This window comes from Harpia harpyja, chromosome Z (genome assembly GCF_026419915.1).
Source record: "Harpia harpyja isolate bHarHar1 chromosome Z, bHarHar1 primary haplotype, whole genome shotgun sequence".
Classification (NCBI taxonomy): domain Eukaryota; kingdom Metazoa; phylum Chordata; class Aves; order Accipitriformes; family Accipitridae; genus Harpia; species Harpia harpyja.
The window spans coordinates 76019550-76033373 of NC_068969.1; the positions used below are offsets into that span (position 1 = coordinate 76019550).

Here is a 13824-nt window from a genome sequence, read left to right on the forward strand (position 1 = left end):
GCTGATTCAGTGGTGTGCATGTGACTCTTTAACATTTGGCTACGCATTTAAGTGAGGAAAGGTGTAGCAAAAAAAGTTAAGTTTTAGAAGGTGGTAGGAGCATTTCAGTCTCTCCAACTGTCTGTACAGCTGTCGAACTTCTTGTTTTGAAATCTAGACTAACAAAGGCAGTTCCTCTCATAGGTGTTCTTTTTCCACCCATAGTTCTCTACAACAGTAGCCTGTATCATCTGCAGTGGGATGACTGTAACTGTTCATGGGCTACTATTGTCATATCACATAAACACACTGCAGTAACCTTCTCTCAGATAATGCTTGTCATTATTGCCCCCCAACAGTATAATCCAAATATACAATGTTTATGCCTGCAATCAGTTATTTGAAAATTTCAAAATAATGAAATCCTGGGGTTTTATAAGTTTTATGTTGTTCCACAAATATAAACAGGGTGAAATTCGAGCTTGATAGGCAAAGACAGTGAGTGTTACCGTAACTGTAAGTTCTTGCTGTATTCAGCCATGGGATAATGAATCAGGGTTGGCTGCCATGGTCAACGTTAAATGGAGTTCTTTGCCATTATGCATTAATGAGATTAAAAGAGACTAGACCACTGCCCTAAAGGCTACAAGATTGCAGCTCATGGGAATGAAAATCAAGGCTGGTGATGTTGCTTTTTTCCAGCACTTACTAACTGGCTGAGTTTAGGTGAAGTTTGTTAACTGTGAAAAATCCCAGGGAGACCAGAAATACAGTGTTACCTGGAAAGAAGCATAATGACAACTGTCTGACATGGATTTTTTTTTTTTAATTCTTTTTTTAAAGCTTCAAAGCTCCCATAGTCTTCACTGAATGGCAGCCCCTAAGAATGGATTAGATAAAATCTGATTAAGGAATTTAACATTTTCTTCTCAGAAATCTGAAATAAAAAACACCTCTCTAAATCATTCCTCTCCTGAAGTGTGACTGATCTGTGCAGAACTGTTCTGAGTATCTGATGTCTTTCTTATTCAATTGGATATTTTTTTCCTGTGTTTCTTTTGCATTTAGCTAAAAGATGTTATTATCTCAGAGAAGGCTGATTTGTGGAGGCAGCAGCTCCTGACCTTGGCTTATTTTGAGTCAGTGCCTTTTTTTCAGCATTTTTGTGAGGAAGTATCAGAGCTGGTTGTAGCTGCATGAATAGACAATGACTTCTTTCTTGAGGAAGGTAAGATACCAGTTCAGAGGAGGTCATAGGTACTAGAGCATTAGTTGGTGCCCTTTGTTTTTAATGAACCTTCTTTAGCTACAAGAGCCAGCAATGCCACCCATCTGGGGACACTGCCACACAAAGGAGCATGATTCTTCCAGTCTATGTGGAAGCAATTTAGAGAACATTTGCAATCAATGCTTATGTTTCCCCCCTTGCTGAAATGGTAGCTACAAATAAAAGAAACTATTCTCTCCTTTTAAATTAACACACCAACAAGTATGTCTGTTGTGGTTCAAACTGGGATCTGACATTGGCAAGAATAAGGGACACCTGAATCACACCTGATCTCAGAGGTGGTAATAATTTACAATATTCAAAATGTCTGTGCACAATAGTGTAAACCCTTTGGTTTTCTTTAAAGCTGTAAAGTTAGAACTAGAGCAGTGAGAGACCTTAGAGAAAAGCAGCTGCCATAGCATAATTGCTTTATTGCTTTGAAAGCGAATGACCATAAATAAATGCTCCGGTAAGAACAGATGTTTTGAACTACATCTCTTTTTTTATTGCAAAACAATTGTTACAGAAATTTCAGAAAGTTCTACTGTAGTAATTGCCAACTTCTGCTTTTTATTACGTATCTAAACACAGTCTAAAAGTGCATTGTGAATCCAGTAGACCTTTAGAAAGGACCGTTTTCCCTAGTGATATACATTTAGACAAATCATACTTGAAAAGCTTCATATTAGTAGGAATTTGTTTAAAATGACATTTTAATCATTTTTCTCCCTTTATAAATGATTGTTATACACTTACAAATGATAGCCCAAATAATAAATGACTAAATAGCTATTAGTATAGTATATTGCAAACACTGTTCCAGACAGCAGTAGCAGCATATAGACTCTCCTCATGTACAACAACTGCAGTGGTGGAAGAAGGATATAACTTTAATGCAATTTACTCTTGTGCAGGCATAAAATTGTATTTCACAGCCAATTCCCACTTCTGTCCCTTCCCCCTCCCTACCAAATACTAAAATAAACAAGAGTTATCACTTCCCTGCAGCAGAAACAGCAGCAATTTCATAATCAAACATTTCTTCCTAATAGCTTTTTGAAATAAGTACTGTGTGGCTCTACAAGAGATCTGAAAGCATACAGCAAAAATTAAAAGGTCAGAGGCTGTTTCACAACCAGTCTGGCTCAATGGCTCAGTCATTAGACTTCCCACTTGATGATGATTTAGGATAATGTGTGCCATGACTCAAAGTAATACACAGTTAGAAATGCAGAATAAATCCATCCTCTGACAAAAGTCAGAGTACTCCACTAAAATCAGTGGATTTTCTGCAGATTTGCACCAGCATCAGTAAGACCATAATCGTAGTCAGTCTCGGAGAAGAGAAGCCTGTGTGACCTGTAGTGTTCACCCTGTGACTGGCTATGAAGCAGGATAACTCACTGTGGGGCAGAAACTCACTCCTTCCACATTCAACACTACTGCTTTTATGCCAATGTGTGGCAAGGCCAGTGAATACCATCTAGAGGAATGAGGGGTTTCATTAGGTAAGCAGACACCCCCAACGCTTCACTTCTGCCCGGTTTGGACTGTGCTGTTGTTTGAGGTGCATGAAGGAAAATTGATGCTAGGAAGCTTACCCCTTTCTTTTGAAGAAGATGATGTATACCTGCTATCTTTTAACAGAACTGAGAATGTGGCCTCTGTTGAAACAATGGTGCATATTTGTGCAAAAATGCAAATATACTATTATTTTTAAGTAGGGGAGAGACATCACAACTACTTAAGTATTCCTAGGGAAATCCAGGAATGACCAGCTCACATTTTCCCTTCTGGTGATGATCAGATCCTCTTATGTATATAACCTGAGCAACATAACAAGACATTTATGCTTGTTTTGAAAATTTGCACCATGAGTTTACAGAGAATTTTGTTTCACTGGCTCACTCTAAGCTAATACCTTTGATAACTTCTGCTCTCAGGACAGATGCTTGTTTGCTCTGACTGCAGTCATTGGACTAAGGCTGTGTGCTGCTACCAGCACTTTTTTTTAGCAGTTATTTGTGTAGCTGCATTTTCCATGCACTGACAGTTTCTAAGAAACAAATCATTATCTTCTCATACAAAAAATATACCTAACTAAGATATTTATCCCCTGACAAAAGGCTATCCATTCCACAAAAGGTACAAATCAGTTTTTTTACCAAAAAATCTATAAATGGAAAATGAAAAAAAGCAATCTATATCTGGAACCCAGAGGGATTTCCTTATGTGGATGAATGGATGTTTTGGTTTTTCATTGTATTTTCAAATTATCCCCTCACTGCCATTTGTTAACTGGCACTTGTGCTAAGAACAATAATGTAGCACCTTATCTCTTCCAAAAAAAGAGAGAGCCAAATGTCTGAGCACTGCTGTAGGTTTGCATTTTGTGTTGAATATTTCAATTTCATAAAATACAATTGTCATTTAAAAATAATAAAAAAATCACTTACTTTGCTAAAGATCAAACATAATGGAAATAATGTAAACATCCAAAAGCTTGAATTCATTCCTAACTGGATTCATCTTTACAGGCAGGCAATAGCAAAATGTTACATTTCATAGTAGTCCAAAGAAACTCATGGAACAATGCATGCATTTTCACTGACACAAAAAAAGACTGGACTGTAAGGAAGAGAAACTACTTCAGTCATATCACACTGTTATTGTGAAACAATAATGTGCTATAATCCAATACCTAGGACAAGTGTATACCCCAACTGTAGAATAGCGTCACTTAAACTGGAAACAACAGAACAGATTACTATAGGAAAATATTTATAAAATACTGTACACCGCTTCCTCAGTCGGCCAGCATATGTAAACAAACAGCTAAGTTCAGTTGAGTTTCAAAATATTATTAAAGTTCATTTATCTTATAATCTTTTGCATAACATGCCAGTTCATCTTTCACACTATCACAACTCACCTGTCACAGCCCACAGTGGCTCATTAGAGGTTTATACATCAGCTCATACAGACATTTATGTGGAGCTATACAGAGAAATGTGTGAAACATACCATACTTACACACTGTGACCAGAAATGCATATTCCATATGTAAGCTAATAATTGGATAGTGGAACTTAATGCTTGATGCAACATGTGCTATTTTATTGAATGTTACAGATTTACAAACAAGACCTTATAATGTGATATTAAAACTGTCCTGTAACGTTCACTAATATTACCACATGTCACAACTATACTGGTTTATATATGGGAGATATGTATATATGTGTGTATATATATTTCATAAGCTATCCTTTGATACAGAATATGTCATATGGCACATGCTATAGCTACATGATGATGGATGATAAAACTTCTACTCTCACTAAATGGTCATAATATCAGGAGTGGGAAATCTGGTCCCATTGCAAGGAATGGGTGTTTTACCATCAAATTCAAAACGGAGCAGTTTGATGCAATGTGTAAAAAACAAGTGAAGATAAAATAATCTAACATCCATCATAATATATTCTATAGACACCACATTGTAGAATAAATGGGAAACATTCAGGAAAAGTAGTGTTCTGACATCTTGCAATCACACTTTTAACATCTGAATTTACATTTTATATATAATGGCAAATTTTAAGAGGTAAATAAAGTGTCCTGTTTCATTTTACCTGGAATGTGTGCTCCAGATCAATAAAGTGCTGTATTCTAAACATTTATACAGCTTCTGGGTTTGGCAAATTCCTTTACCCTGACAAACTAAGCAATGAAATCTACCCCAGAGGACAGCCCTATGCCTTAATTCACTAAGCGCTGTTGAGGAATTTCTAATGAATCTGAAGTTCCTCTAGAGCAGGCCAGTAATATGGTGAAGGTGGAAGAGTCCACGAACAGTTTTAGCAGACATTCTTAAAAGTAGCAAAGAAAACAAAGTGAGAATATCCCCCTCTACTCACCAAGGATAGATAGATTTGGAGAAGCCTTAGGAAAAGGCTGCTAACAAAAGTTGGCACATTTGAAGCAGATTGTTAAACACCAGTTCCTTTGCCCCTGGGCGTTTTGCTATTGTTCAACAATCAGCCTGTCACAAGCATGCTTCATAATGCACAGAAAGGTTTTTGACCTTTCTCGGTGTTGCCATGTGACCGTAACGCTGCACATGGACTGCAAGGCAATTGCATAAACACGGTGTCTTGGTGGAATTTAGCTCATTGAAAGCCTGATCAAATAGAAGAAAGCAAGGAACACGTTGGTCCAGGAAGTATGAAACACATTGTGCTTAAAGTCCCCATGCTGCATTTCTTTATTTCCTGAACTTTCCCACGTAGTGACTCAGTACCTAAATGTTTTCACCTTCTTTGCCTCTTTTCTTGAGGCTGATGATAATTTTTATGTCTGGGTTTGTTGCCTTTCAGACTTAGCTCTCGTACAGTGCTCAGAGTCTCCCAGGGTGAGATCCCAGTGAGAAAACGTCAGCCTGCATTTTCAAAGCTGCCTTAGAGATTTGGAAGATAATTCCCATTTAAATAATGGGAAGTATGTACCCCACTCGCATGTGTTCATTTTTGATAACAAAAAGGAGCTGGTTCTACACAGGTGTTGGTCATTGTAGAGACGTTTTAATTTTTAATAGCACTAGCTTCAAATCTTTACAAGCTTTAAAGTTGTGCCTTCATAAAGGATGTGAAATTTTGATCCAGTTGCAGTTTATACTTCTCCACCCTTTTCCTATCTTCTGCATACCCTTCTACCTGTGACCACTGTGATATCTTCTCATGAGAAGTTTGAAACTCTGGTTGACATTGTGGACCCTTGGAACATGGGTGGGGTCAGTGGAGTTATGACTGTCTTCAACCAAAGCCTGTGACTGCACTACCGTTCAGATATACTTTCTCCTACTAAAATGCACATTGTGAGATATGCTGCTGAACGGTGGAAGCCTAGTCGCAACCGATGGCTTTTGCTGTTTACAGAAACCTGCAGTTTCACTTTGGTTAACTTACCTTGAAAGCACATGTACTTTTTAGTGTTTTCCAGTCCTCTGCCAAGAACACTTTCCCTTAAGCAACTTCAGTCTAATTAATTGCATTAATCTGGATTCAGACTGCTTGATAAATCTTGTATATTTTGAAATGTTCAAATACGGCCATGTCCTCATGGAAAAAAAAAAAAGGTGTATATTTTTAGGTGAGGGAATGATGTGAAAAATTGGCAGCTGAAGTGGAACAGCAAGAAGACCCTGGTAGCAGCCTGGTGGATAAATCTCCCCAGTTTGTATACGTAATGACATGGAGCAGTGAGAACCTGACAATATTACTGTGCTCTGCTCTCATTACCCTGTTCTTACTGTTCCATCACATCCTTTGATTTAGTGAGACAACATATTGTTGACAAATGTGGTAAAAAAATAAATATATACTATTCCACTTTTAATTACATTCATCCTGAGCGTGCTCAGCTGTGCTAGAATCTAGAATGCCTGTTTTATACAGGAAATCACCTGATATTTTAACATAAATTCTTCCTCCATTTACTGTTTTGCAGTACAAAAGGCATTTCATTTCTCTTTCTGCTCTTGAAAATATAAACTTTTTGTGGCACTAGAAGCTGATACAAAAAAAGACAAGTGAACGTTGTGGTTGTTATCTTGTTCATCTTTCTTCATTTCCACAAGTGTGGGATGCAAGGGATTTGGGAGACTTTAGGTTTGTTTGCTGCCAGTTCCTACAGAAATAACAAATGCTTTTCATCAGTCATCACAACAGTGAAACAGATGAAAAAGAAGTCGTGATTGAAGTTTAGAACATCTAATTTGTACATCTCTTTTTGCCAGTTAATTCCTGCATCCTAAAAACTTGAATAATGATCAAAGATCTTAGGATGCCTTCTAATAAAAGGCAGATTTCTGAACCTACTCATTTTTTTCTTGTGACTTCATAAAGGGGGCTTGTTATTCCTGTTGTTTACTGAAGTCTTTGCAAAGCTTTCATCCCTCCCTTTTTCCTTAAGTGCAAATGTCAACTGGGTCAAGATGCAGTAACTCAGTGGGCCATGCTGAGACTGACAATGTGCTCCCTTGACCGGTGGCTAATGCCAACTGGAGTTGACAAGGGGTGACGTGAGTTTTTTTTTTTAATTCTGCTAAGAAAAATGGACTGGAGAGCAGATGACCCTTAGACTGCTGGTGAGCTTTGTCTAGGCCTAGCTGTGCTTGCTTTCAAAGCTGCGGAAGGCTCCCGTTCTTGACAGTCTCCTCATGGACAGGTTGTCCCCTCTGCTCTCTGGCCTTGAAGACTTACTCCTCTGGAAGGGGTTTCGCAGGCCTGTTGTGTTTCGCTGTCTGTCAAGTTTGTCACTGATAGAGTAGCTCTTCCGTGTGTGCTGCGCATACAACGTGTTGGACTCCTCCGCAGAGTAGCTGTTGGCCCGCTCTATTTTTGGAAGTGGGATGCTGTTGGCCAGAGTTCTTGTAGCATTGCCGTCTTGAGGAGGTAACAGGATCCCCTTCTTGTCTTTGGACTCAACATCCTCATGATCAGAGCTTGGGTGGCTTAGTTCAGCTTCTCTCTCTGGGTGGCAGCATCCCAAGTCCTCCACTTTTCCCCCAAGACTTCCAGGGAAACTGGCCCTCTCTGCGATGGCCTGGGGAGCGCTCACACACCTCGTGTCTATGCAGTCTGTAATACTTGTGTACTCTGCTGTTTTGACTGGGACACCAAGACTGCTGAAGTAACTTCGAGATGGAGAGAACATAAAACTGTGAGATTTCACAATTGGCGTTTCCTCCAGAATAAATGGAGTTGTAGCCAGATAACGACTGCTTTTAGATCGCTCTAAAGTGTGATACAAGGGAGGGTCTGAATCCCAGGGGATTTGGCAATCTGTGATTTGTGAATAGTCTGAAGAAAATGCTCTTGTTTCTATTCCAGAGGTTTCCTCGTAATCAAGACTCCTGCCAGAAATTTTTTCACCAGGTGTACTGCTAACGTATGCACTGTTAGCTAAAATGGAAGAGGCTATGTGAGCCTGCAGAGCTGCATCTCCGGTACCAAGAATATTTATGGAGCTGTCGAGAGGCTCTGTGTCAGAGTGCATCTCATCCATGGCAGAAACGTAGATGTCTATACAAGATGAAGGCCTTCTGGAGTCTGGGGCAATTGACAACGTGCTGGTGGGGGCTAAAGGAACCTTTCCTTCTTTTGCTATCGAGTGGGAACTGATAGCCCGATGCAGGCTTGGAGATCTTTCCTTAAAAATGCTTTCAAACTTTTCCAGCCCACACTTGTCCTTCATATTTGTTGCATAGAAAGAGTGGCTTCGCATGCGGGGTGTGATTGTAGGAGAAGTTGGGGACATGGACTCCTCTCCTGTGGGATCTATGCTCTCTTGAAGCTTGTAAGTATTTCCTTCCTGACTATTGAAGCTACTCTGCCTCACAATGTAGGCTGCATCAGTACAGTCAGATGAAGTCCTGGATCGTATCTTGGTTGTCTCACCTCTCTCTATGCCGGTCAGTTTTTCTAAGGCGGTCACCATTCGTCCCATCATATCTTCCAGCTGAGCAAGCCTGATGTCAACGGTCTGCAGAGAGGCCTTCATGCAGTGCTCTCGCTCATTTACTTCTTCCAGTCGCATGGCCATGTTCTCTACCCTTAAAAAGGGAAGAATTAAACAGGTTAATTTCTACAAAGCAGTGGTGTTCACCTAATAGGTCACCAAAACAAATGGGAACAAAGAGGCCTTAAAATTCAAAGCCAGTCTATACCACCTCATCTGCTTCAAAACCCTGCTAAAAGAGGTTTAGCAAACAAATACTACTTGCTCATGAAACTGCTCCAGTGGGTTAAACCAGGGGTGTCTGCTGCATAACATAGAGGGGGTTTTGGGGGTGCCCTATCCCAGGGACAGGGGTTATTACAGAAATGTTACTATGATTTGCTGCCTTTCTGCTGACAAAACTTCTAATTAGATTGTTATGAATGAATAACGCTTAGAGCAGACACCACATGACATTGTCCCCAGTTGTGCCACAGGCAGGACCACCACAGTTAACTGCAGAACTAAATGAAGTAATGAAAATGGTCAATATGCCATAGAAGGTGGGTAACATCCCATTTTTTCTTCCGGTGTTCGCCCCAGATTTACACCAGCTAGTGCTATGTGGACCTAAGGAGAAAGTCTCTTTGTCCTCTGATTAATTTTTAGCTCACATACATAGAAAAAAAAATGTATCGGCTATTGTATTGATGTAGGTATTATCAAGTAAAGTATGCATAAAAACTGCAGGGAGGAGAACACTGATCAAACCAAATACAGCCTACGATAGGGTACACACACTAAGATTGCTCCATTACTGTGATTGTGCTTTGGGTAGTCTGTGTAATAGTTTAGGGATTGAAATGATGGATTTTAAAGTTATTTATTAGCTACCTATCATTATATATATAAATAAAAAGTTATATTAAGGTATTAATAGGTAATAATTGAATGTGTGATCCTAATTTAAACTTCAGTATTTCTGTTCTACACTGTTCTGTCTCATTTTAAAATGTTTTTGACTTTAAGGTGAATTGTGTACTAATTTATGCCTGTGGCTTTCAACCATTTCAGTTTTCTGGCTTCTACAACATCTCTACTGAAGGATTTACATGGAGTCCTCTAATTTTACACAATGAAATTGCCTTTAGCAGATATGAAATTTCTTATCATAATTTTTTTCTCTAGTTGTAGTCCCAAGGGTAGAGCAGGGACCTCCATTATCTGCCAAAGAAGTATTAAAAGCAACACATTTATATAGCTACATTTGTCTGATTTTTAAGGTTATAGTTCTGGTTTTCCCCATTCCTGTAGACACTGAAAAATGAACAGAGAAGTGACAAACACCAAATGGCAGGATTTCCACACTTTTCTCTTCACAAGTCTCTTGCTCTCTGCCTGTTAGTGCAATTCATGCTCAGAAGCTAATAGGTGCCCTGTCAATCATAGCCAGGATTTCTGGTGAGATAAATATCATCATCTAATACTGCTAATTGAATTTCCAACAGGACAAGTGAACTGGAACTGGCAACACCATAAACACTCTTACTTGCCCAGAAGGAAACCAGATTTTAGCAGTGAATGAGTATTGGGCAGCATTAATGCCTTGTTAATTAGTGCACAGAACGTTAGCTGGTGAAACACTGAGGTCTGACTAGCTTGTGGTGATGAGCAACAGCGACCTGCCCGTACAAGAGAGGAGAGGGAGGAGTGTGACACCACTCCCTACAGCAAGTCTCACATTCTTGTGAAATATGGGCTTTTTCTGTTGAAGATCATGAGTTTTGAGAGCACAAACACAGCAAATCAAATGTGAAGCAGTAACTGTATCGCAGTCATCAGATTTCAATAGATGAATGAACAAGTAGTCACTGCTAAGAAATGAACCAGCAGTTTCAAAGAATCTCATTCTACTCATCTTCTTATCATTTAGGCACCAGTCTACCTCTAGTTTTACCAACTTCTCCAACAAAACAGATTAATATTATTGCAAGCACAGGATATAATTCCATAGTGAGTGAGCAGTTTATATGGGAAGCTGTTAAATTTTCCCTCATGTTATTAGTTATCTGAACTGCTATTTTATAAAAATAATTATACTTTTGAAATTTTTATCAGCTAATAATTGAGTGCCTCGTCACACATTCATATTTTGTAACAACTGCTCCAAGATCATGAACAGATATAACATCACAATTTTAGGGCTGTCAGACATATGGAACAATTTGAGAAATCTCCTGGATTTTACTTGAGGGTGCTTAGATTACAACCAACAAAAAAAATTCACCCCAGCAACAGTTACCCAAGAACTGGAATGAATTTATAACATTCTGTGAAGCTAACTGGATAGTCTTAGATATTTTTTTTTCTTTTTTTTTCTTGCTTTGAGAGATGTACACAAGTGAAATAATGTTTAATACAAACATAGCCAGTTGAATTATTGCACTTCGTTACATATTTGTATCTGGAATGTTAGCAGAACTGTCTATAGTGAGATTAGTTTTGCATCCTGCATTCATGTGAGGGCTAAGCAATGCTAATGAACACAACTAATGCATCCCAGGAGGAACCTAGAGTCATACCTTCATGTATTTGTCCTGCCTTCGCTGAATATGATCTATTAGCTACTGCCAGAGGCAGAGAGTCTAACACTGGTGGTATTGCTGGCCAAGATGAAGAGACAATTTTGAGTTATATGGTTTGTTGGTTGCTATGGAAGTAATCACAGATGTGATTGATTGCATTGATAGTAGTAGGAAATTTATATAGAAACTCAACAAGATAGGGATAGTGCAGTCTGGCTTCAGAAACCAGGGGTAACCAGAGATGCGCATAGATAACTGAGAAGTACATACATGTATTTACACTGGATGGGCCCTGGCTATATAATTTTATTCACAAAAAGAAAGCTTGAGTGATGATGATCTCCAAACCCAAAGCTATTAGCTGAATAGTCACCTTTTAAAATATATATTGCATATGGCCACTCCCAGATTTTTTAACAAATATTATTATTTTAATTAGTGATATTCTCTTACATTAATTTGATGCTCAGTTCTGCAATCATTCATCACACAGAACAGCACCATGGTCTGTGAGTAATCCTACTATAAACATGATAAAATCATATCAGCCAAACACTGTGGACAGAAGAGGATATGTTCTGGAGAAATACAGTCAAAACCTAGTCCTTAAAATGTTTTAATAAGTGAAATTTTCTATTTTCCCATATTGTTGGATGATCTTGCACTCAGTGAATAGACAGCTAGACCTGTATTTCCTTCAGGAACAGTTTTGAATGAAAACACTATTTCAAGATAAGAATGCCCAAGTTTTGCTTTGGATTTTTTCCTATCTGCATTGGAGATACCTTTTGGCAAATATCACAATATCCATGCATGATGCCTCCATTGCACCTGTGCTTTTCCTTACAGCAAGATTTATCCAGCGTATGAGAAGGTGCCAAGCCATCCTAGCAGATGGGAATGAGAACAGAAAAGGAGGCAGCTACGTGTAAAATGTGCATCAAGTGTGTTCTGCTGAATCTCAAAACTTTCTAACAGTGAAACAAACGTTGACTGAGGACAATATTCAGTAACCAGGAAAAAAATAAAAGGTCAGAACTGGGAACCTGGCAAAGATTTTATATTACCTGTGATAAGCCTTTTTAATTATGATTTGGGAGATGATGGCTTTTGCTGGCACTCATTTTGATTATATTTATTTTTAACCTTTGCATATCTGTTCATCAATATTTTAATTGAAGTAATGATTTAATGAGAGTAAGGCACTCTTTTTAGAAGTAGGCCTCTTAATTGAATGCTAGAATTAGGTTCACAACTCCTTTTGTGGACCTATGTCCTTTTTTAAGGCATCATTTATACTTCAAAATCCTTTTCAACTGCCAGAAAGACTATAGACACTGAAAGTCACTTACAGGGGCATCCACCCTGCTTGTTATAGGCAACTGGGGAATGGTTTTATTTAAATAAAATGTAGCAGTTCCCAGGCCTGTAACAGGCTACTGGTACTTTGCCTGACATCTTTTGATAAAGCATTGCTGATGCAAGCGGCCAGCCAGTTTTCCCAGGTGTGGTGGTTTCTGCAGGCTAAGGACGTTGGCTTGTCCTGGCTGTGTTCCCATCTGGAGCCTAAGACCACTTAACTCCTTGTGACCACAGATTTGCCACTGGATTCACAGACCTTTCCTAATGTCACTCTGCACGTGTGGCCGGATCTGGTAGGCTCAGTAGTGGCCCTTTTACCAACCTAAACCTATTTCTGTGCACTTCAGCCTGCCATCTGTGAAATCAAGATAATAACTATGTCTTCATTCACATGGATGCTGTTAGTGCAATTGCACTGCAGACTATAAAGCATTAAGGTGCTGTAGTAATGGACACCATATAGTACCAAGGATGACATAATAAGATCTACTCCAACCAGCTTATCTGCTCTTTAAATATTGCTAGGATGTGACCCTGCTCCGTTTGGAATCAACAAGAGGTTTTGCATGGGGTTTGAAAGGGTCGAAACCTGTCCAGGTGGAAAAAATGCCTACTGAAGAGATTGCTTTAGTGGCTTCATGCCAGATCAAGAAAAGTAGTGCAGTCTTTTTTGATCATATTACGCATGTCTCTGTGCTGGTCAAAATGTGCCGCTGAAAGTTTCATAGTGATTGGAAAGGAAGGCTCTCCAGGAAAAGTAGTGATTCAATGAAGTGAATTTGTCCAACTTTGCTTTCCTTACGGGTCTCCAGGAGATTCACCAAGATTTGCCTAGTAAATGCAGTTAAGGGAAACACCTTACAGCTTTGTACTGCTTTGTATTTTTCCGCTTAGTCAATCACTTCCTCTGATGTGTGTCACTAACCTGCTGCTACTTCCATGTGCCTGTGTGAGATCCTAGCTAGTGAGCTACACCTTCAAGGTACTTAGTACCTGGGGTGAGGGAAGGACAAACATTAAGTGTCGTTTCATGCTTTTAATTTCTGAATGTGAAAGGATCAGGTAAAGGAGAGATTCTGTGTGGTGACACCAGATCTGGACACCTCTGTGGTGTTCTTTGTTACAAGT

At 39.1% G+C, this 13824-nt stretch overlaps 1 protein-coding gene across 8 annotated transcripts in view; it reads right to left on the minus strand.

Annotated features, from left to right (window-relative positions):
- Positions 1–1731: 1731 nt before the first annotated feature.
- TRPM3 (transient receptor potential cation channel subfamily M member 3) overlaps positions 1732–13824 on the minus strand; it is a 472413-nt gene continuing 460320 nt past the window's right edge. For all 8 annotated transcript variants that reach the window (XM_052777050.1, XM_052777047.1, XM_052777055.1 and 5 more), the window contains one exon: positions 1732–8864. In XM_052777050.1, coding sequence (XP_052633010.1) covers positions 7415–8864 — 1450 coding nt within the window. In that variant the 3' untranslated portion in view covers positions 1732–7414. The remainder of the gene's footprint in view (positions 8865–13824) is intronic.